The 24,355-nt window shown below is 31.7% G+C and overlaps 2 protein-coding genes across 4 annotated transcripts; one reads left to right on the forward strand and one right to left on the reverse strand.

The window, feature by feature from the left end:
• Nucleotides 1–276: 276 nt before the first annotated feature.
• Nucleotides 277–5,184, forward strand: LSH2 (LIGHT-DEPENDENT SHORT HYPOCOTYLS-like protein (DUF640)). Of its 2 annotated transcripts, XR_015821470.1 has the most exons (3): nucleotides 277–1,848; nucleotides 2,870–2,923; nucleotides 4,702–5,184. XR_015821470.1 is itself a non-coding variant. In XM_022032150.2 (2 exons), the coding sequence occupies exon 1, from the start codon at nucleotides 1,118–1,120 to the stop codon at nucleotides 1,808–1,810; it is 693 nt and encodes a 230-aa protein (XP_021887842.2). In that variant the 5' UTR covers nucleotides 278–1,117; the 3' UTR covers nucleotides 1,811–1,848; nucleotides 4,702–5,184. The 2 variants fall into 2 exon arrangements, 1 of the variants encoding a protein (XP_021887842.2); XM_022032150.2 differs by lacking the exon at nucleotides 2,870–2,923 and having other exon boundaries at nucleotides 278–1,848.
• Nucleotides 5,185–16,326: 11,142 nt separating this feature from the next.
• Nucleotides 16,327–23,453, reverse strand: LOC110807776 (putative copper-transporting ATPase HMA5). 2 transcript variants are annotated; one of them, XM_022033010.2, is made up of 6 exons: nucleotides 23,022–23,453; nucleotides 19,721–21,115; nucleotides 19,356–19,610; nucleotides 18,791–18,913; nucleotides 18,145–18,624; nucleotides 16,327–17,998 (listed from the first exon to the last, which is right to left on the reverse strand). In XM_022033010.2, exons 1-6 carry the CDS (start codon nucleotides 23,304–23,306, stop codon nucleotides 17,582–17,584), a joined length of 2,955 nt encoding a protein of 984 aa, XP_021888702.2. In that variant the 5' UTR covers nucleotides 23,307–23,453; the 3' UTR covers nucleotides 16,327–17,581. The 2 variants fall into 2 exon arrangements, with proteins under 2 accessions (XP_021888702.2, XP_088079109.1); XM_088222983.1 differs by having other exon boundaries at nucleotides 22,990–23,111.
• Nucleotides 23,454–24,355: the final 902 nt, after the last annotated feature.

Below are 24,355 nucleotides of genomic sequence, written 5' to 3' on the forward strand. Positions count from 1 at the left end.
TACACATATTGAAGGCCAATGGGTACACACACCAACAGCTCCAAGAGAGAATTTGGAGGAGAGCAAAAAGGCAATTGCTGTGAAGGTTCCTCCTGCCTGAATGGATGGAAAAAACCTATAGATACAGTTGTTTGTGGAGAGTGAAGACACGCGTTTTGGAGAGAGAGTGGGTGAGTGAACAGGATAAAATGGGTCACCATCATCATCTCTCTGCAAAACTTGTCCTATTTTTAGCAAAACAGTCCCTTGTCATGTTTACTTATTAGTAACTCAGTCCTCCACACCCTTTTTCACAGCCTTCCCTCCCCCTTGACCCACTTAAACTCACCTCCAACAATTATTTTCTTCTGCTTCTTTCTCTCTCTCTCTCTCCCTCAGTTTTTCTCTTCAGTTCTACCTTTATCAACAGTGGGGAAACTCCCAGTTCTTTGTTGGTTCTTTTCCTGGAAAAGAAAATCTAGTGATCTTATCAAACTGCAGTCTTTCAAGATTTCTCTGCACACACATAGATTCATTATTCATATGTAGAACATATACCATGTATAGTTGTTAGAGAGGAAAAAAAAAAAAAAAAATTCCCAAAAAGAGGAAAAAGGGTTACTGTTCATGTCTTCTCTTCTTCAGTCTTGTTTCTCTCTCTTTGTTTCTTTGGAAATTAAAGGCTCTATCCCATCAAATTAGACATTGAAGCCATGCAAAATCTTGCTTTTACGTTTTGGTTTTCGCTATTTTAGGCATATTTCCTGGTGTATATATATTTATATATCTTATCAGAAGTGATATACATAGATATACATGTAGTGTTTCTTCTTCGGGTGGAGCAGAGAGCAGAAACTTCAGTTTTTTTTTTCTTTTTTGGTTTTTCTATATCTCTTCACCCTTTCAAAGCTCCATATATATATATATATGTATATGTGGGTGGGTGTGTGTGTGTGTGTGTGTGTTTGTAAGTGTTGAAATGTCTCTGTTTGTTTTCCTCTAAGAAGCACGAACTCTGACTGTGACTTCCTCTTCTTTCTCTGTCTCTGATTATCAAGAAAGAGCTGATCAAGAAAAAACCCTAATACCCAGAAAGAAATTAATTTACTCAGAACCCAGATCTTGATCATCTTCCTCCATGGATTTAATCTCTCAACCACCCAATAACCCGCCATACCCATCTCCCACCACCACTCCCTCCACCATACCCGCCACCGTCATGATCACTTCCAGTAACACTTCAGCTCATCATCATCTTCCTGCAACTGCATCTTCCACCCCATCCGCTCCATCTTCAACCACTAGCACCACCACGCCAAGCCGCTACGAGAACCAGAAGCGTCGGGACTGGAACACCTTCTGCCAATACCTCCGGAACCACCGTCCACCTCTCTCTCTTCCCATGTGCAGCGGGGCCCACGTGCTGGAATTCCTCCGCTACCTCGATCAGTTTGGGAAGACCAAAGTCCATAACCAGACCTGCCCTTTCTTCGGCCTGCCTAACCCCCCGGCTCCCTGTCCTTGTCCGCTGAGACAGGCGTGGGGGAGTCTTGACGCGCTGATCGGACGGCTGAGAGCGGCGTATGAGGAGCATGGAGGGAGGCCCGAAGGGAACCCGTTTGGTGCAAGAGCAGTGAGGCTTTATCTGAGAGAAGTGAGAGATTTTCAGGCGAAAGCGAGAGGAGTGAGTTATGAGAAGAAGAGGAAAAGGCCTAAGCAGAAGGTGACGACACCATCGTCGGCTAGTCTTCAGCCACCGCCACCCCCGCCGCAGCAGCAGCAGCAGCAGCCACATTCGTCTATAATGCCCAATTCTGGTGCAACCGATTGATCCAAGAAGAAGCAGAAGAGAATACCAGCATAAACCAGGTAAGTATTGATCATGATCACTATATTTGAATATATATGTTTGCATTTTTGCTTTCCCTCTCTCTCTCTCTCTCTCTCTCTCTCTCTCTATATATATATATATATATATATATATAGACATACACGCCATTAATTCATATGAACGCGTAGGGATTGATCATTTTTCATCATTATTCATCAGATAAACATATTTATGTTAGTGATGAGGTGAATTGCAAGTTTTTTTTTTTGGAAAGAAAAAAAAAATTGTTTACTTTTGCTTAATTTATGAGTGTTCTTGAAAATTTGCTTGTACGGCTATTGTTTGTCTGTGGGAGCTAGTCTTCTTCACTTTTGAAATATAATGTATAATTATGGGAAGTAGCCAGTAATAACAGTATATATATGCACACACACACACACATATATATGTAGCCAGTAGCAGATACGGCCATAGTTATAATAGTGTAGAGCATCCAATCAACAAACTGGTAATCAACTTAATGTGCTTGAAATACATGTATAAGTTTAGATTCTGTAAAATAAATTTGGAAAAACATTACTTTGTCTGCTCATAAGAGGAAATGAAGATAAACAGAATTCATGAAGTATATATTTGTACATATATATATGTGTGTGTGTGTGTGTGTGTGTGTACATACATATATATATATGTATGGATATGTCTTCCATTCCCAGAATTAGTAACGGTATATACATAAAATCTCCTCATCCATTGATTAGCTAAATTAAGTTTAAGCATTTTTTATAGGACTCCATTAACATTATTTTAAAATTTTAAAGAAATTAATACTAATTATTTTTTAATTTGGTGATTAGTATTTTCTTTATAAAAATATGAATTTGAGTTATGTGTGTGTGTGTGTCTTTATTAAAACGTTATTTGTGTCATTGTTTGTCTGAGTTTATTAAGAGTCTAATTATATTATATTATATATATATATATATATATAGAATTTTAACTAAATTAAAATATGCATGAGAATATATATATATAATAAATTTGTATTTGGTCAAGCAGAGACAAAACATTGAAGAGGTGGAAGGCTCACGAGTCTACAAATAGTGAAATTTGGTAGGTTACTTAGTACGAAGATAATGGTATATAGATCTATAATTAGACAAAAAGACAAAACCTAGATTCATCTTTTCTAATATTTGATGCCAGCTAGCTAATTAATTATATCACAAACATTATATATATAATATATATATATATATGTATCTATATATGTAAGTGTGTGTGTATATATATATATATATATAATAAAAAAAAATTGAAAAATGAGACCACCAATAATCAATGGAATATGGGTATTAATTTCCTAAATCTTATAGGTTTATTTGTTATCCCACTTGGGTGGGGAACTAACTTTTACACATTAATTACATATATATATATATAAGTATATATAATATAAAGTTTTGTTTATTAGTTGGATATTGCTGGATTATTGTCCTCTTGGGTATCTTTGATTTGGTGTTCACCTTTTGAAGGATTTGATTATTAAATCATTAACTATTTAAATATATAATCTTTGATTAGCAACCTTCTGAAAATTATATATATATATATATGTATATAAATTGATTTATAGAATATCTATAGAATGTATGCATGTGTGGTCTTGTGTTGAAAAACTCCTTTTCTAACAATGTAGAAGCTTGACTTGAGCTCATCTGATTATAATTATATATTCACATGCAATTAATTAGTCCTAAAATAGGAAATTTTTAATATAAAAAATCAACTAACACACACATGTATACATATGTATAATGTTATACATACATAACCTTCCTAATTATATATATATATATATATATATATAAGAATCTATCAAAATCATTTAAGCTTAGTTGGGATTGCCTTCTAATTCTTCAGTAGACATCTCAAGTTTGAGTTTTATCGTCTACCATATTTAAAAATATATATATATATATAGCTAAAACTGTTATCTACTCTCAAGATATATATATATATATATTCTGATTTTCACTGAAATTTCAGGCTTGTGAATGTTCAATGCGTGTTGAGCCAACTTAGAAACATTTATTTAAATGCATTTATTATCAACGCACACATACATATACATAAATACATATATATATATATATATATTAGTTCCCATATCTTGAGATAGGGCTATAATTAGTTCTCATACACCTATATATATATATATATATATTAGTTCTTTAGAATTTTAGTTCAGAGCATCATTTTGGCACAAACATGTCTTTGAATCTTTTTTTTTTCCTCATATCTTAAGATAAGGCTATAATTATAAAGGTGGATTTAATTATTCTGAACTTTCTTTTTCTTTTTAATTTGTTCTATATGTTCATATTAAGGTTTTCTTACATTTTCAGACAAATCGAATCTTTTAAAAGAACATATCTTTTGTACATTTTGGTCTGCAAATGTAGGAAAAAAAACATCTACTCTTAATTCTCAAACCAATAGGATTTTCTTTGAATTTTTTTTTCAAAAGAGGTCCTTACACCTGTATACATACACTATATACGTATATGTATAATATTGTATCCATGCTTGATTATATATACATATAGGAAAAGATCTGACATTATTAATTCTTAAACCAGTTTAACGAAAAAGTTTGTATTGCAAACTCACTGACATACTTACTTTCTTTCAGTGCAAAATTGAAACTTTTCAGTTTCAGTTTTGTTCCTTGGTTGGTAGGTACATACATACATACGTACACATATATATATGTGTGTGTGTGTGTATGTATGCTTGATTATACATATATATTACAGTATATTATGTATATTATTTTGGTTAGCTTCGTTAAAAAAATTGTGTCAGGCTTGCTCATGTTTGAATTGCAGCTACTTAAGGAAAGACATTGAAGCAGCTTTAAGAGAACTTTGATCTACTGTTGCATTACTCTTCTCGGGCAGCTTTAAGGAACAATAACTACTGTTAAGTTACATTTTCTTAAGGTAAACAGCCATGGAAGGTTAAGACAAAAACATATTATATATTATTGCCTACAAATATATATATATATATATATACACCTAAACTATTGCCTCATCTTGCAAGTTATTTAATTTGTATGGGAAATTTGTCAATAATTACGCTTTTTTATTCGCCTCCTCCCTTCTTTTAGTTATTTCAAAATCACCCGCTGGTGAAGTTATACAAGTGTAACGACTATATATATATATATATATATATCGCCTCGAATTTTATGTGTATGTATGTGTACGTGCATTTGCACATGCATAATTCAGCAAAAGCTTAGCGGGTCATGTAATTAAGATGGTTAATACTTGTCTGTTCCTTTAACTACTCTTTTTCAAGTGGCATACTTTGCTGTTCTTATTTTATTTTTTCATATTCCAAGATCATTATATGCATATCATATTTTATCTTAAAAGTCGTATCTTTATATCGGTAAATTATTATAGAGAACCATCTTAATTTTTTCTTCTAACGTATTGATGCAACTATTCACTTTTTTCAACTCGAATTATTGTGATTTGAGAATTTAAATTGGTTAATAAAATTCATTCAAAAATTTAAAAATATTTGTTAATCTTAAATTTCTTGTTTAATTTTTGGCGTTGCTTTGCGTTTTATTGATGAGGAGTACACGCATGACGCTCAAGAGTAGTAAAATTATATTATATCAAGCTTCAAGGCCTGGCAAATCTTCAATGAATTCTCGAGAAAAAGTTCTTCTTTAAACCGAGTTCCAAATTCTATAACTAATTTAAGATTAAGTTATTTATACAAGTTGAATTCTAAAGGATACAACTAGGGAAACTATTAAAATTTGTAATCTATATATAATTCGTCAAATTTTAGGTATTTGTAAAATCTATTTTGTGTTTGATATGAATTTTTATGCTTAAGTATATCATTATACTATATGTTAATTTATATAGTAAAGTATGTGTGAGTCACTAAATATGTAGCTTAGGTCACCAAACACAGAGTGTGGTTACTAATGACTAGGTAAACAGTTCATTTCATCATTTTGTTAGCTAAATACGAAAAGACTCTCCATTTTCCTATGACTTTTTTTTTATACGAATAACAAATGTAAGATTTGTTTTTTGTTAAAAGTTCGTTCTTTTCTCTTTCAGTTATTCCCTCTTAAAATTTAATTTCTAACTCAGCATTCAGAGTGTCATTTCTTGAAAAATATTCTCAGACAATTTTTTCTTTGATTTTGAAATAAAATAAACCCAACATCTTATTCCTAAAACTAGTGAAGAATTTCATCCACATCATTGATGTCATATACGAAAATTCAGTTTGATGGCGTGTTATAAATTCGTGATCTAAAGTGCTACATTGTTACATACATTTCCTCAATTAAAAAGTTTATATATTAGTGCACAAAATATCTTTTATCTCACATCTATTAGAGTTGAGAGAATTTTTCTCATTATGAGAAGACACCATTGTTTTCAAAATTAAGATATCTTTTGTGAAAATAAAAAAATTCTAATGAAATAATATTCCGTTTGAGCTCTTACCAAAAGTAGGCCATATGATTACTATGAAATAAATTAAATTCAAAACCATCGTCGTGTCTATATGTTTCAATTGTGCCAAATTATGGTAGATTTTTATGCACTATTCTTACTCAAATATAGTTAGTTTTGCTTATAAGTTTTCTTCCCATAACATAATCTATTTTACACAAATAACACAGAACTTCCCTCTAGTTCTTAACTTTTTCTACAACATAACGAGCTTTTTAGAATAATAAAAAACTTTAGCCTAATATAAAAATCATATTTTCAAATGGTAAAAGCAATACTTTACAGTTTCCGTTTTAGTTATAGTTGAAATAAAAGCTTTAAGGGCATGGGAGTGGGGGTATTCTTTTTAAATCGAGTTCTTATGATAAAGTGATTGTTGATGTTCGGAGTGGATAAGGCTTATTTCCAAAGAAGATTTTTTTTTAACGATATTCATGAGTACAGACTAAACACCTTTTTACTCAATCTATAGTTTTTTTTTAGAACATCTAAAGTTAAAAAACTTAATTTTTTTAAAGATCGATTTCTCAAGAGTTTATTAGTTTAAACGTATTTTCTTTTTATCTATAATGTTATGTTATTTAACGATATTCTTATTAAGTTGTAACATAATTTATTTAAGATAAATTTAATAGAAGATAAAATTTAATATTTTATTAATTACTTTTACATCAATATTAAAGTTCCAAATCCCATCATATATATATATATATATGTATATGGTAGACATTTTGTCTAGAGATTCATTAAATCTAGAAAACAATTGATGTTTACAATGCAAGCCCTTATAAAAACGATAGACATTTTCTTTTTACAGCCACAATTTTTCGATTTATGTGTCATATAAATTAAATGTGAATATTATGTAAATATATATATGTATGTATGTATGTATGTATGTATGTATGTATGTATGTATACCCGCCAACAATTCTTGTCATATAGCCAGCTACCAAATAATTAAAATTATTGTCTAGAGCCACAATTTTTTTTGGTTTTGGTGTCATACATTGAATGACCATTTCCTTTTGATCACATTTGATTAAGGTTTTTCTTTTTCCCTTTTTTTTTTTCTGGTTGGAAAGGAGGAAAATTCTTCATTGATATCATTGTCATCACTTTATAAAAAAGTGCATATAGAATAGTGTATGACCTATAGATATTTAGAACTATAATATATTGTTTATTTTTAAATATTTATTAAATATTTTATTTACCTTCATGGGTAACCCTAAAGGATTAATTTATTGATAAGCAAGTTTTGATTTGTATGTTTTTATTGTGAATAGTCTAAAATACACTAATTGCCAAATTAAAATGTGTGTGTGTGTGTATATATATATGTTCATTCCATAAATTATTGGCAAATTAGTTCTAAATAAAGTGAATATAAGGTATATATTGTAAATTTTTTATACTAATATAATATAATATATGTATATATATATAAAAATAACATGTATATACAAATATGTGGTAGGACAAGTATGAAGTAAGTAGGGTATCTCTTCATCCTCGTCAAATCAAAAGAGTGAGTGATTTCATTTTTAGCCCACTATCCAAATTTTTTTTTTTTTGGGTCTAATTTTATCTACCCCACTAAAATAGAATAAAACAAATAATAAAAATTTTCAATTCCATTATCATCCCTATGTAGAGGTGTAAAGTAAGATAGATATATATATATATATGTGGGGGTGTGTGTATATGTGGGAGACAATATGTAAACTATTGAAGATATTTGAAGGCAAATTGAAGAATGACCCATATATATATATATATATATATATATATATATATAGGTGTGTGGTGGCTAACAAGAATCTAAGGAAGGTTTAATTCTATATATGAAGAATAATGACATGGAAATAAAGTGGCTAGAATATTTAAAAATGTCAACAAAGTAGTAACATTTTATATGTGTTCTTATCATGGTTGATGAGATTCTTTGAAGTTTTTCTCTTTTCTTTTCTTGGCATAAAAACAAAAATCTTGAAAAATTACACATATTATGCATACATACATACATATATATATATATGCATGCATCACATCATAAAAAGATTCATAATAATTTTTAAAGTTTTGAATGATTTCTTTTTATGAAAATTAACCTTGCAATTGAAATGATTTAAAGACATGTTTGGGTTCATTTGAACAAAAAGGAAAATCATGAGGCAAGAATGTAATTATTGTTACTGATATATATATATATATATATATATATGTATGTATAATATTTATTTTCATGTTTGGTTAGTTATAATTACTATGCATCCATAATAGCTATTATAGATAATATCAATGAAGTGGAGCCTAACTCTTATTTCGGGCTAATTATTTTTTAACTATATTTAAATTTATTATGATATATATATATATGTATATAAGACAATGAGTAGAAATAAGTACTTTATTATGTAAAAAGAAATGGGCTAATTATAACTATTAGTCCAAAAAATTTTACCATTTAATTTTCATTTATTATTTTGTTTACATATATATGTGTGTATATATATGTATGTATATATATATATATATCAATAATTAACATTACAAATAGATTTAGTTAAAGTAATATTAGAAACCACACCCTAAAAGAAATATGAAAACAAGAGATGGCACTTTCGGCCACATTCCTATTCAATAAGCTATTGCTATTTGGAATCTCATTTCTTTGGTTATATGTTTATAAAGTATAGTATGATTTGTTAATTCGATAATAAAACTATATTATGTACTAATGGTATCTAGACTAATAATATCCAAGTTAATTAATAATTTATTATGTGATTCTTATATGGTAGGAAAATGGTGAATTTGGACATGCAAATCTTTTGATTGTTGAGAGTAAGTCTCGACGACCAGTTTGCACGTAAGAGAGCCTAATAAGGATAATAATGTTGTCCAAATCAAACACTTCGAAAATGAATTGCATAATCTTTGTAAGAGAGAAGAAATAATATGAACACGAGGATGAAGGGTTGATTGGCTAAGTCATGCAAGTAAGAACACTTCTTTGTTTCGCTCTAGGGCTTCAGTAAAAAAGTAGGAAATACTCTATGGAGGTTGAAGATGAAGTGGATTTATGGACAAATGAGGAAAAAAAATTTGAGGGCTTATCAACTAATCATTTTAAGAAAAATTTCAAAGCTTTAAATGTTATACGATGGATATTTTACTAGATTTGTATGGTGGCTAGAGTTATTGGAGAGATCATGGCTCATTATAACCTTACAGGGTGGGAGAGATCTATATTATCCTAAAACAAATGCATCAATCAAAGAGTATTTAGATCAAATTGTATGTCTTTTTTATTCTTTAATAATTTTGGTATTGAATGACAATTGAAATTGTCAATCTTTTTCTATCGTATCTACTTGATCATACTCCTCCGGAGATATGAATCAACTTTCATGCCTATATTTAAAAAATTAGACAATAAAATTTATCGCAGATTATAAATTGATTAGTTTATATAATGTAATTATGAAATTAATATTAAATTCTTTGTTCATCATCTTAAATTTGTTTTACTTAATATTATTCAATATATTTGATCAATTTTTCTTGTGAGAAAATTAATTATAAACAACGTGTTGATTTCTTATAAGTTATTTCATTATCTTAAAATGTGTTGGTGGCGATCTTATGTTTCTTACACATTTACAGTTAAATGTCTTTTCTAGAGGGCATAATGCTTGAATTGGGATTTCATACTCCTTTTACATGTTTGGTTATGTCATTAGTTTCATACATGTATTATTCTATAACCCTCGATGCTTGATTTGGAATTTCATACTCCTTTTATATTTTTGGCTATGTCATTAATTTTATATGTCTATGGACAAGATTGTGTCTTATCTACGGGGGTTATTTCAAATGAATTATATTTATTAGTATAAGAAGAATTCTAAATCCATTAGGTTATTAATATTGTAGAGTCTATGATATTATTTATGAGCTGGAGATTGCAAAATATTTGGGCACTATATATTTGATAACAAAAAGCAATGTGAAACTAGTGTTTAACTATGTTGTAACATCATCTTCTTTAATTTCTGAGTTAATCTTGCTTTTTAATGATGTTAGAGATTTTTTTAGTTATTTATAATTTTTTTTTAATACTTAGAGAGTGTAATTGTAAAGACCCGAAATTTAAATAAAAATAAATTCATAAATTAAATGTAGAAGCGATTAATAGAGTCAGAATTTACATTTCTTACATAATAATTTAAAATGTCCAATATAGTTACGGGAATATTTCTTCTAAAAAATAAACGGTAATTAAAGAAAAGTAAATAAATAAATATCATAGGACGACTTTCACTAGCACTTAGAGGGAGTCTGGGTAGTGAATTACTCACAACCCTTTTATTGATCGGGATCTGAATTCTGATTATCTTAATTTGAAATAGTTAATGAAATAGTGAGCTATACTACCCTACTAAGAATATCACACTAATCACATATATGAAAAACTGAATATTGGTAAAAATAAAAATAAAAACAAATTGAGCCCTTAATTTAATATAAATTCATTTAATATAAAAAAATCATTTATTCCGTATTCACATAACGAGTTTTTCCAAAAATAACCTATGAAAACTCATATTCATACATTTTTTACTTTCACATATAAAATAACAAGAGACGATAACTTTTTATTTTTATCCGCTTAACGGTACCCCTGAAAATCCATAGAGATGTCTTCCTACTCGTGAACCTAATATCCAATTAAACAATTAATCGGTCGTCCCCATACCTCATCCGGTAATAAGCACCAAATATTCCACCACTTTGATACCTCATCCGGTATGAGGATAAACTATATATCTCAAACCTTACTAGTAAAAGACTTCTTAGTCTCATCCGACTGAGGTAACGTTCATGGTAGGGTTCTCTATGTACCAAACACGTCCACCATTTCTCGAGTACCCAGTAAGTCTTTCACATAATAGATTTCCATCAACATAACAATTAACCACGTAATACTAATATCTTATTTTATTTTCACTTATCAATAAAATAACATTTAAGTATGCGATTGAACTTATCACAACCAATAACCGAGTAATCAGATAACCAGATAAATCATGCATGAATGAACTAATTAACCCAGATAATTGAGAAGACTATAAAAAATATCAATGTAAGCATGCATAATGTAATAGTAAACAATTTAGGCAATACAATAAAATAAATTGGGAATTATGACAAATGTGCACTAACTGGTTCCGGCTCCAATAGTAACTTATAATTATTTTTAAGATTTTCTAATTTATATAAAAATACGAAATTATGCAACGTTAAGCCTTGATTTACCGTAACGGATAATAGGATGAGAGATCATTACCCAAATCGATATTTCGAGATATTGTGTTGCCTACTACGCCTCCTAACAGATACTAGGTTTCCTGAATTTTTCTTACGTAATCCAAAACACTCATCACGTACCTAAAAATACCTTAGAAATATAAAATCGGTGTTCAAAACTCATTCCGGCCAATTTTAGGGTTTCAACACTAGGGCACGGCGGCGGTTCACCTCAGCCTAGTCAGTTTTGGCCAGTTTTGGTCGTATCCCTACAGAAAAACACGTTAGGAGTCTTGGTTGACCGAAAAATCACAAAAAACCGAACCTATCGGTGAGGAAAACCTCCGGGTGTAGCAGCTTCGCCGGTCCTCCTTCGCAGCTAAGGTTCTTTCTTCGACTAACCTGTACAGAAAAGGACATGAACATAATGATAAAAAAATTACGTGAAATGAGAATCGAGAAGGGGCTCATCGGAGGAGTTTTGAGATTTTAGCCTCGGTGGCTTCGCCGGGCTTTGTCTGCAGTTTTTTGTTCATCCGCCATCTCTTTTGCTCTTATTTGGCCACAGGAGTGCTCAGAATCGAATTTCGAATGGATAGAGAGAATTTTTACTTTTTTTTTGCGGTCGTTGGTGACTCCAGTACGGCGGCGGTCGACAGTCGACCTCCTTCTTCGATGGGGACTAGCGACTAAGGTTTGGGTTCCTGTGTGATACGAGGTATTTATATACATCTGTGTTGATTTGGACCGTCCATCACGATTGATCTTATCCGTCTGATCGCACCTAAGGAGAAAATAAATTTGGACCGTCTATCGCGATTTGATCTCGGTCGTCCGATCGCGCTTAAGAATGAAACAAATCTGAGTCATCCACGCAAGCGAGATCGATTCTGGATCGCCCGATCGCAGAGCACGCGGATTGCTTGTGTGGTATCCCGCGTGGCATCGACGTCAGCGTGCCTTACCATACGACGTACTCTGGTTCGTCGGGGCTGTTGACTGAACGGTTCTACGTGGTATAATTTTTTTTATTTACACTTTGACCCCCAATTTCTAATTTTTCTTTCAAAAACATCCATGAACCTAAATTTTCACCAATTTTTCTCAAAATTATTTTTGATTACATCCCTAACCTATTTTTTTCAATAAATTCAACAAAAATTAAATTAAATCAAATTAGTTTTTAAATAATTTTTTATTTATTTTTAAATGTTAAAATTGATCTCATGCCAAATTTCGAGTTCGGGTATTACAGTAATCATGTTATATATCTAATAAATTTGACTCATAACTTTTTCTATTTATAGGATACTTCTGATTTCGTCAATAAAATTTTTAATTTCTACATCATTAAATTATTCCATTGTTCTCTCAAAACTAAAAGCATATATATCCATGAGGAGCGAAGAAGAAGGAAACTCAATAGTTTTTAGTGTGTAATATAATATGAATCATTTTTTATCCTTACCGACTTTTAAGTAAAATGCCAACTTTATCTTTGTTATGAACAAATTTTTTTAGTCAAATTTACTGTTGAGTTAGCAATTTGTAGATAATTTTAGTTATGTTATAAGGTGATTAATAATTTTGTTCTATAAAAATATTACATCTCATAGATAAGATAATACTCCAAATCTAATCGATGTGGGATAAACAATCTTTTGTAAATCACCATAACTCCTAGTTGAAGAAATCAATGTACCGAGTATGTCGGCTACTTATTTTATATCACAAGTTTAATTTTTTTACACGAAAATAAAAAGGGTTTGATTGTAAATTTACCACAAAGTTATTAGAATTAGTTGAAACTTAGATTATATTTTTTATGTAATTTTTATTATATTCATTATTATTATCATTTTATCAAGAATAAAATGTATATATATTTTTATCTATAAATACTTATATTCCCTCTTACACATGTAAAATAGAGGTGGTGTTTGATGATTGGAAGACACTTTGACCTACCAAAATGGATATAAACCAACCAAACAAGCCTTAAAGAAAATTATTTCTGCAAAATAATATATTTTTAAAAAAATAATAAAAATAATTAATAAATTAAATTAAATTAAAAATCCCCCACCCACCTAAAATCCTTTTGTCTTTTGTCACATATACAAAGCTGCCCCAACGGCACAAAACCCAAAACCAAAATAGCCCGTACAAAGATCCCGCAATCCGCGGTCAAACCTCGTGGGGACACTTATCTGCTGCCACGTGCACTTCTTAAGTGGTCCCCACCATCCACATGCTACCACGTGGACAATCGTACGGCTTGTCGGGTATGGGACACTTCCCACAATCAGATGGGATCCACCTCCTCGTTACGCGTGCTTCCAATCGGATTCTGCCACGTTGACGAACGAGAAGCCGTTGGATTTAGATTATGTCCGTACACTTTCGGGTTTTAATGCAACTGTAAACTGAAATGTAGATTAAAAAACCAAGTCAAACTAATTTAGAATTTAATTTAATTTTTTAAAAAAATTAAAATGAAATTAAGAATTTAAATTTTGTGTACTGTATAAAAATAATAACATTAAAAATACTATAAATTTAAATTATTTATTTATTTATTTCATGTTATTATTCAAATATGTCTGGAAAATTTTTAAAATTAATCTAAAAATTTAAAATTAAATCGATTAGAAAATATTAAAAATAGATCATGTACAAAACTAAAAGTGAGACAGGAAGTAATATAATTTAAGTTCTATCAAAATTAATAATGTTTATTTTTTTGTAACGTATTTACTTCGTCATATAAGGGTATGTTTCTTCACATAATCATATCTGTAAAGTTCAAAATATGTCGATGCTTGCAACAGTCGCAGCCGACACTTGCAACAGTCACAGTCTTTTGTGATCTAATCTCATTGTCTAAATATCATGAATGTACTTCATCTAATTTTCTTTAAGTTTTTGCATGTTTTTTGCGCACCATAACTTCGAAAAATCATCTTTTACATTTTCATCCAAAAACAACAAATTATATATTTATAAAGATTGAATATTTAGAGACCAAATTTTGTTATATATAACTTTGTGAACCAATTATTCCATAATTCTTTATACTTATCAATACAAATATATGTAGAACATACTTAATTCATAACGTATAATTAAGTCTTAAAAGATATACTTATTCATTATAGATAAATTCAATTACACTATACTCTCTCTCTCTCTCTCTCTATATATATATATATCTATATGTATCTATCTATCGATCTATTTTTGTACTAGTAGAATCATACTTTAATTAACTATTTCTCGCGGAGGGCAATGAATTTCAAATTGGGATAGATGTTGTTTCAAGTCAAAAAAATCAACCTATAAAACTTAAAGTAAGAAACTAAATGAAACAAAACACTTTTATTTAACTTATCATCCAAAATTATATGAACTAATATATCATTGGGAACATTACTTATCCATCAAGAGTTATCGTATACTTTATTATGATAAGTCGCTAATTTATGCTCTACATAAAATTTCAATAAAGTGGTTAATGCTTTTACCGAAAGAGCTTATTTGAGAAAAGTTTGCATAAAATTTTTCCTATACTAGCACGAGCTCAATAAAGAATATATTACAAATCTCTTTCTCAGCCATCTAAAAGAAGAAATATGAAGCATGCATATAAAGAAAATTATCTTTCTTTTTATTGTTCATGATGACTAGTTGTTATAAGGGAATAAAAAATGTAGTTTAAAATATTGACATTTCTACAAAAAAAAAAAAAAAAAACTAGATATAGTGACTAATATTATTATCAGTCTAAAATGATTAGAGATATTAATAGATCAGTGAAGAATGTGTCAACTTACAAAAGAAAATTCACAAAACATGCAGTTCTGTATATTACTTTTATTCAAATTATATGTTTATACTTTAGTATGATTTTATTTTTGGACTACCTAAAACTTCCAGAGTTCATGAATATATATTCATAACTGTTGGATCTTCTAGCAGAATAGCTCACTTCATTCATGTTCGAGAACTATTGATTCCTCTCATGTGGTAAATCTGTTCTTTAAAAACGTCATGTGTTTGTATTGATCCATGAAAAAACTTAAGATACGATATCTTTTTTAGTAATTTACTTTTTTACTATTCTTATAAGGAGAAGTTTTGTATTAAATAATTTTTTTTTCAAGAATTAATAGAAATTTATTTTTACTAAATTCCCAATTACCATCAAAATGAATATCAAACACATTGCTTGAGTAAGTGAAAAAACTATCAGTTAAAAATAATCAATGTATAAATGCGAATTACACTTTTTATAGTTAATTATTTATTTTCTTTTATATTTTAAAAATTTTTTCACGTATAGAGTTATAATATTTAATAAAATACACATCAATAAAAAAACTTTTTTTAACGGTATTATTCTAGTTTCTCTCACCTTCTTCCCGAGCATTAGATATAATAAGCAAACTTGTAATTTGCATTCAACCATTACCAACCAGACCAACCAAGCACAATGCTTAATTAAGTGAAGAACTACTTTTCTTGTGTCTTTCACCCTCTTCCCTAGCATCAGATTACAATAAGCTAGCTTGGTAAGTGCACTTAAATTAACCCACACCCACTTGATTTTTTGTAACTATTAAATATTAAGACATATCATTCATAAAAAATACCTTCTGTATTGCAAGCAGGCCAGAAAGACTGCCTTTCAAACTCCATACACATTCAAGATCCTTGGTGCTTGACATTCCTGGCCAGTTTGTTCAATGCAGGGTAAGCATATCTTTCAAGGTCTGAAATTGGTCTGCTCTATGGATCTCAAATTGGCTTTTATGTGGAAGTTATTGCCATCGGTGATCCACAAAGGGAAGCATCTATTGGAGAGAAGGATCCGATAATAGCAGACATTGCTTCCTCCCTGGCTGCAGAAAAGTGAAAGCTAAACAAGGTCTTGTCCATGACTCATGAGCCTTGAGGTAATCATAATAACAAAACAATCCATATAGAAGAACAAAGAAGAAAAAGCATTTCCACTTGTCCTAGTAAATAATATCAATGTGTTTGCACTTACTCCAGCTATGAATGGCAATGAATTTAAAACTTAACATGATGAATGGGAAGAGAAAAAGGAAACATATTAAAAAGATATGAACTTTCTTAATCCACTTCCAAGAAAATTGGAGTTTGAGAATAAGGGGTCAAGAATCCTCAAATCCCTAGTGGTAAGTGCAACATGCTTAACGATGGCACTGTTGTCACATTCGATCAACTCAAGTTTCCCCTTTTTTGGAACCTCATCCACAAACCTTACCCATCTGTATGTATTGTGATGTTTGACAACCCCTGGGAATTTTCAGTGACCAAATTACCGTCCCTTACTGTCAATATTATAGTAGAGAAGCTACCATTAAAAAGATAAAACATAATAGTACCTCTTCCTGTAAGAAAGCATCTAAAGCAATTGCAGTTGCTAATAGCTCTTCCACTAGAAAGAACAAAAACCAAAACATCCACTCAAGAAGGAAACTACAACCCAATATGCAGCACCATGCACAATAAGGAGCTTAATTTCTACACGACCAAAATGCAGCCTAACAGCTTTCCTTGAGCAATTCAGAAGGAAACTACAACCCAATCTGCAGCACCATGCACAATAAGGAGCTTAATTTCCCACGACCAAAATGCAGCGTAACAGCTGTCCTTGAGCAATTCAGTAGCTTCAGTTCATTCACAGACACGAAGCATAATACCCTCCTTACAGCAGCACCTTTACATACATGGAAGACCGGAATGAAAATCTTCCCTTTATTACTAAATTGGATTCCTTGATCCCATCACAACCTAGCTTAACTCGTTCAATCCAAACCAAAAGTCACTCCTATACATATACACAAAAATGAACAACAACCATCAATCATTCAATCTGAATTCCCTGCATCACAAGATTCCTTAGCTTTTTGGGCCTCTTATAATACTTCAAAAATAGGGAACAGCATACTACAGTCACTGAAGATGCTGCCATTGCAGCACCTGCAATCCATGGTGGTAAACGGAATCTTGTAGATGGGAAAAGGGTTCCAGCAGCTATTGGTATGCCAAGAAGATTATAACCCAGAGCCCAAACATAGTTCAAACGAATGTGGGAAAAGGTGTGTCTCGAAAGGTCTATGGCTGTAATAACATCCTCCAAGTTGCTTTTCATAAGAACAATATCAGCTGCCTCTATGGCAATGTCTGTGCCAGCACCAATTGCAATGCCAACATCTGCCGCTACAAGTGCCAGGGAGTCATTGATTCCATCTCCCACCATTGCCACAACATGGCCAGATGCCTATGAATATCAGAAAAATATAATTATAAAGGGAAATATTTTAGTATGCAATAATGTGGAATTTTAGTGCACAAAAAATAAGGACCAAGAATTCCATACCGAAAGCAAAATAAATGGAAAAAAATCAGTTTCTTTCGGTCATATACCTGTAAATGTTTAACTTTATCTGCTTTTTGCTCAGGTTTGGCTTCTGCCACAACAGTTTCAATTCCAACTTCCTGAGCAATGGAATTAGCAGTTCCCCAGTTGTCACCTGTTACCATGATGCTCCTAACTCTCATAGACTTGAGGATCGGAATGACTTCACGAGCACCAGGTTTCAATGGATCAGATATGGCCAGAACTCCAGTAATTTCACCATCTATAGATACCAGAATCCCAGTTTGTGCCATCTCTTCAGTTTCTGTTAGCATATCTTCAGCATCAGCTGGAACGGCAATGCCATTTTCTAGCATCAAGCTCTTATTTCCAACTATTATCTCCCTGTTCCTAACAGTAGCTTTCACTCCATGGCCGGTGAAAGAGATAAAATCCCGTGCTTCTGGCCACACTATCTTCTCTTCATCTCCTCTAAATTTTTTGGCATACTCAACAATAGCCTTGGCTAATGGGTGCTCACTATTCATCTATAATGGATTTACAACACCAACATAAGTCATTGTACAAAGAAAATATTTAATTCGCTCTGAACTATTTAAAAAGCTATAAAATCCTTATTTGCAGACAAAATTAAGTTTTCTAATACAGGTTCTCTCAAATGGCTACCATTACATGAGTGAAACTAAAGCATACCTCAGTTGCAGCAACAAGTTCATAGAATTCTCTGAGTACCATATTTTTCAGAAGTCTAGTGTTAACAACCACTGGCTTCCCAACTGTGAGAGTCCCTGTCTTGTCAAATACAATGCAACTGACCTAAAATCATAATAAACTTTTATTAAAGATTGCAATTATTTCCACAAAGTTGAACTTAATGATTTATGGCTCTGCAGCTATCAAGCATTAAAGCAACAATAAGGATTTAGGAAACAAGTCTAAGAATTTGACTATAACAATTTGCAACCCATATATGGTTCTCGAATTATGCCACATAAAGTAGGATAAAGAAGAAAAACATTCAATTAGTACTTGCAGTGACACTGTTAGCAAATCAGCAAAAATTAACAAATGACAGAAGAAGAGTGCTTAAAGCATCAAGATCAGTATCTTTACGATTAATTTAGAGATTTAGATATCGTTCTAATTATGATTAAACATAAAGGATATTGAAACAGGAATTCAATTTGAAAAAGAGAGAATATTCTGAATGATTATTAAAAGGGACATAGGAAAAAGCAAGATGGTGTTAAATGCTTACCTTATGTGCAATTTCCAATGCATGACCTCCTTTAATGAGCACGCCTTGAGATGCACCAACTCCTGTACCAACCATAACAGCAGTTGGTGTTGCTAGGCCAAGAGCACATGGGCAGGCTATAACCATGACAGAGATCCCAAACTGGAGGGCTAGCTCAAAGCTGTCCATTGAAGATGGTACCCAAGATTCTGGGTAACCATGGAATTTTCCAACTAAAAACCATGCAAGCCAAGTTGAAAATGACAAAATAATTACCTGCACAAGGAAGACATAATTAAAAAAATTGGTGCCATTACAACACCAAATACTCTTAGTTAAGCTAAAAATTGTGACTAGGGAACAGAGTTAAGTTTTAAACCATATACCATTGGCACAAAATATTTAGAGATGCGATCAGCAAATTTTTGTACTGGAGCTTTGGCCAGCTGTGCTGACTCAACGAGACGAACAATCCGTGCAAGAGCACTCTCTGAACCAACCTTTGTTGCTTTAATATGTAATGCCCCATTCTCATTCACAGTACCACCAATTACTGGGTCACCTTTCCTTTTTGGCACTAGTTGCGCCTCTCCTGTTATCATACTCTCATTCACATTACTCTGCCCCCACAGAACATAACCATCTGAAGCAACTTTTGCACCAGGAATAATCTTAATTATATCATTCTTTTGTATCAAGCGACTATCAATCTCTTCTTCACTTAGCACATTCCCTTCATCGTCCAGAGTTAGAAGTATTGCTGTGTCCGGTGTCAAGTTCATAAGCTTGGCAATGGCCTCAGAAGTCTTTCCTTTAGCCAAAACTTCTAGATATTTCCCCAGTAGAATAAATGATATAAGCATTGCACTAGTCTCGAAGAAATCAGTGCCTTTAAAATCTGGAGAGATAGCAGCCCTCAGTACTGAGTATGCTGAATAGAAGTAGGCTGCATTTGTTCCCAATGCAATCAAAACATCCATATTGGCAGAACCATGTCGTAATGCTTTGTAAGAGCCAGTATAGAATCGCCAGCCAATTATGAACTGAACTGGAGTTGATAGGATCCACCTTATGATCTCTCCTACGGAGAGCATATTGACTACCTTAGTATCCAATCCCTCCTTGATTCCAGGAATATACATAAAGATCATGGAGGTCAGGAAAACCGGAATTGTAAAAACTAAACTCCAAAGAAAAGAGCTTTTGTATTGCTTAATCTCCTCTTGTCTGTGATTTTCTCGTCCTCCCCCTCCTTCAGGAAAGATAGTTGTCTTGAAATGCCCAGAACCAATTGACTCTATCACCCTAATGAAATTTCTCGGTCCTGTCACATCAGGTCTATAATACACAGAAATTTTATTGACTTGAGGGTCCATATCAATGCCTTGAATCCCTGGCAGTGTTTCGAGAGATTGTTCAATCATTATCATAGAATGAGTAGTAAGCACACCATCCACCCGAAGATCGATCTTGTTCACATCTTCACCTGTACTAATAAGTATCGCTTCAAATCCAGTATCTTCAATAACTTCTAGCAGTTGGTTGTGTCTTAGAATTTTGGGATCAAAATGAACTTCTGCTTCTTCTGTTGCTAAAGCCACTTGGGCCTTTTGTACACCATTAACTGCTAGCAAAGCTCTTTCAACAGTTGAGGAGCAAGAAGTGCAAGTCATTCCATTTATGTGTATTCTATATACGTGCGTGGATTTTTCATTTGCACTATCTTTAATCAATCTTGCTTCAAATCCAGCATCCTCGATTCTCTCACGAATACTCTCCTCCTACATAATGTTTAGTTCAAATTAGTGAATCAAAAGATAAGAAAGAAGCTAGGATCATGATCAATGTTTTTGCTTGAGCCAAGCCAACTAAATTTTTCTTGAGTCTGTCCCAGAGAGTGATATAAAATATCCTACTTCATGTCAATATGAAGACATGAAAAAATAAGAAAGAAGCCAGGACCATGATCCGTGTGTACATGTATGTGTAATATCAGCTAGCTTATTAATTATTTCTGAACCTATCCTAGAGAAGAATCTAATACAACCTAGTCCTTCTTTGCCTTCCTACTTTGTTCAAAACATTTAAGTGGCAAAAACACCCTACGCAGAATAAAAGGTATAACTTACAACATGGGGCTGGTGTTATCATACCTTGGAGGCACTGTACTTCCATTAATTTCCGTCATCAAATTTAAAAGAGAAATAAAGAACAATCATAACTCTTGAAACTAAAAAATATATTTTATATTTTCATCCTCACACTAGGATGCACCATTCCTTAAAAAGCAAGGTATTATTTCGTAAAAAAGTTCCCTTGTGATATATTATAAAAAATATTATATTATATAATTATAAATATTGTATTGCATGATATATATGTTAAACAGGTTGATTCAGTTCCAGAATTTTTTGGAGCCGATGGTTGAACCAAAAATATTATGGCTTTCGGTTAAAAACCAAATTAACCCAGTTTAACCAAAACTAAAGCAATTTGCCTAAAATATTTTGGCTTCATCGGTTAAATCAGTTCGGACCCATTTGCACACTCTTAAAATAAAAACTAAAGCTTTTTTCTTATAAGTCATGCAATAATATTATTCGTCTTTTATGCTTTTCACCGAATTTTCCCTATGAAAAATTACTTTCTATTCATGTGTCATTCTTAGTACTTTCATTATAATTTCAACTCATAAACATTATTATACCACATACTTATTATTTATGTAGAGCTGGTTGGTCAAAAAAATTAGATTGGCTTTATCAGTTTGAAAAAGGCAGAGTAAGCTTAAAACCTAATAATCAACGACAAATTGTTCACCACAAATAGAAATTAAGCTCCACAAAGAGAGTAGGTCCATCTAGTAACCAGAACTGGATATAGAGAAAGTGTCTGTCACTCAGGACTGATTTTTTTTAGCAGTAAACATTTGTCGGCTTTTACACACCCAAATTAATTCTCTACCAACCTATATTGAAACCCATCTTCCCAAATTGGAGATGGTGCTTTTGAAACTTTAATTTGCAAGTACCATGAAGACGAACCCTATTGGGTTGATGGACTCAATTCGGTGTTTAAGCTAAAACAGAGAAATTAATAGGGAGTCACTCCTGGATGGGAAACTCAGGCCTGGCCCAAGAGGGAAAACATAGCTACCCAATTAAAAATATCAATCATTTTGTGAGAACAGAAGTTTGAAAATGTATGGCAGTAAATGAAATGTGTCATGAACATACTCATCCTGAAAAAGTAAAGAATATGACGTTTCTCTGTCGGCACCAAGCCAAAAAGAATGTCAAAAAGGAATTGAGATAGCCATCGTATCAAATTTTTTGTTTGGTGGTGACGAAAATGGATCATTGCCGTCAATTATCTCATACACAAAACATGTAAAAAGAAAAAGAGAGTAAACAGAAACACCCACTTAAACTTTAAAGTGAAACCCACTAAATCAAAGCAAGCATTTCAATCGCAAATTCAAATTAATCACCCCAATCAAAATCAGCTAGATAATCTAATTTAAGACCTAATAAACAAATCGTTTTCTACAAAAACCAAAAGAAGAACTGCTAGATCGATTAGAAAATACCTTTCAAAAATCGTTTTCTACAGAAACCAAAAGAAAACTAGATCGATCAGAGATTTCGGCACTCACAAAAAGGTTATAATCAATTTATGACAACGTACGTTAACGATACTCCGGTGGAAGAAAACTTGAGCGCGGTTGTTGAGAACATCGACGGCGGCCTCGCGTATCCCTGGAAGGCGCTTTATAGCCTTCTCGACGGAGCCGGCGCAGGCTGAACATGTCATTCCGGTTACCTGAAATACGGCATTGGACACATCGTTATCGTCTTGCTCAGACGAAACGCCCTTGGGATACTTGGGCATGGAGGGGTAGTGAGGTCTGGGAGACAGCCCGCCATGGGCGTCGTTCCGTGTGCAGGCCAATGCCAATAGCTTAGCTGCCATTTTTTAGAAAGCTTCCTTCGCGCGGTAATACGAGCGGGACGTGTTTATATATGTGTTTTTCAGAGGACCAAACTGTTTGAATTTGAAAATGGAGAGAGGATTTTACAGAGGGTTTGGAACTTTGTAGAGAGTATTTGCATGCCTAATACATATATATATATATATAGACACGCACGCACACACACACACATATATATATATATATATTTGGACCTTAAGTTTTTATTTATTTTTTATTTATCCCCTTTATAGAATATTTACAACTTATTATTCATTTTATAAAATAAAATTAACAAAAAATATTCTTAAAATGAGAAAATTAGATATTTAATAGCGTAAATTATAACAAAAATATTTTAACATAATTTAAATTATTAAAATAGTTATATAATTATAATAAATATTTTTTTATCATTTTAATAAAACATATTTTACACTAAATTTTACAAATTAATATATCGTTTTTCACTTAAAACTATATATATATATATATATAATTTACTTTTTATTAAAAACTATTTTCAAGTACTTTTACCAACTCACAGCACACGTATCCCCTATCCCATTTTCTCTTAAATTTGTAAATATGTAAGTATATCTATATATATATATATATATAAGCAGAATGTGAAAGCAAACTATGAACAATGATGTCACTAAACTTACTAGAGGAAAAATTAAGGTTTACCTTATATGATCCTTAATCACAGATTTTAATGAGGGATAATGGGTTTAAATAAATCCCTACCCTGATCCCATTTTCTCTTAAATTTGTAAATATATATGTATGTATGTATATATATGTATATATATATATATGTAGACGCAAAATGTGGAAAGTAAACTATGAGCAATGATGCCACTTAAACTTACCAGAGGAAAAATTAAGGTTCACCTTATAAGATCCTTAAATCACAGATTTTAATGAGGGATAATGGGTTTAAATAAATCCCTACCCTTATCCCCTTTTCTCTTAAATTTGTAAATATGTATATATATATATATATAGAAGCAAAATGTGAAAGAAAACTATGAGCAATGATGTCACT

This window comes from Carica papaya, chromosome 6 (assembly GCF_054855325.1).
Source record: "Carica papaya isolate Zhongbai chromosome 6, ASM5485532v1, whole genome shotgun sequence".
Classification (NCBI taxonomy): domain Eukaryota; kingdom Viridiplantae; phylum Streptophyta; class Magnoliopsida; order Brassicales; family Caricaceae; genus Carica; species Carica papaya.

Coding starts and splice junctions, on each gene's coding strand:
- LSH2 (XM_022032150.2), top strand. CDS start 1,118: ATGGATTTAATCTCTCAACCACCCAATAACCCGCCATACCCATCTCCC.
- LOC110807776 (XM_022033010.2), bottom strand. CDS start 23,306: ATGGCAGCTAAGCTATTGGCATTGGCCTGCACACGGAACGACGCCCAT. Junction 18,625..18,790: donor AACTTGTTGCTGCAACTGAG/GTATGCTTTAGT, acceptor AATCCATTATAG/ATGAATAGTGAGCACCCATT. Junction 17,999..18,144: donor ATAAAGTTAAACATTTACAG/GTATATGACCGA, acceptor TGATATTCATAG/GCATCTGGCCATGTTGTGGC.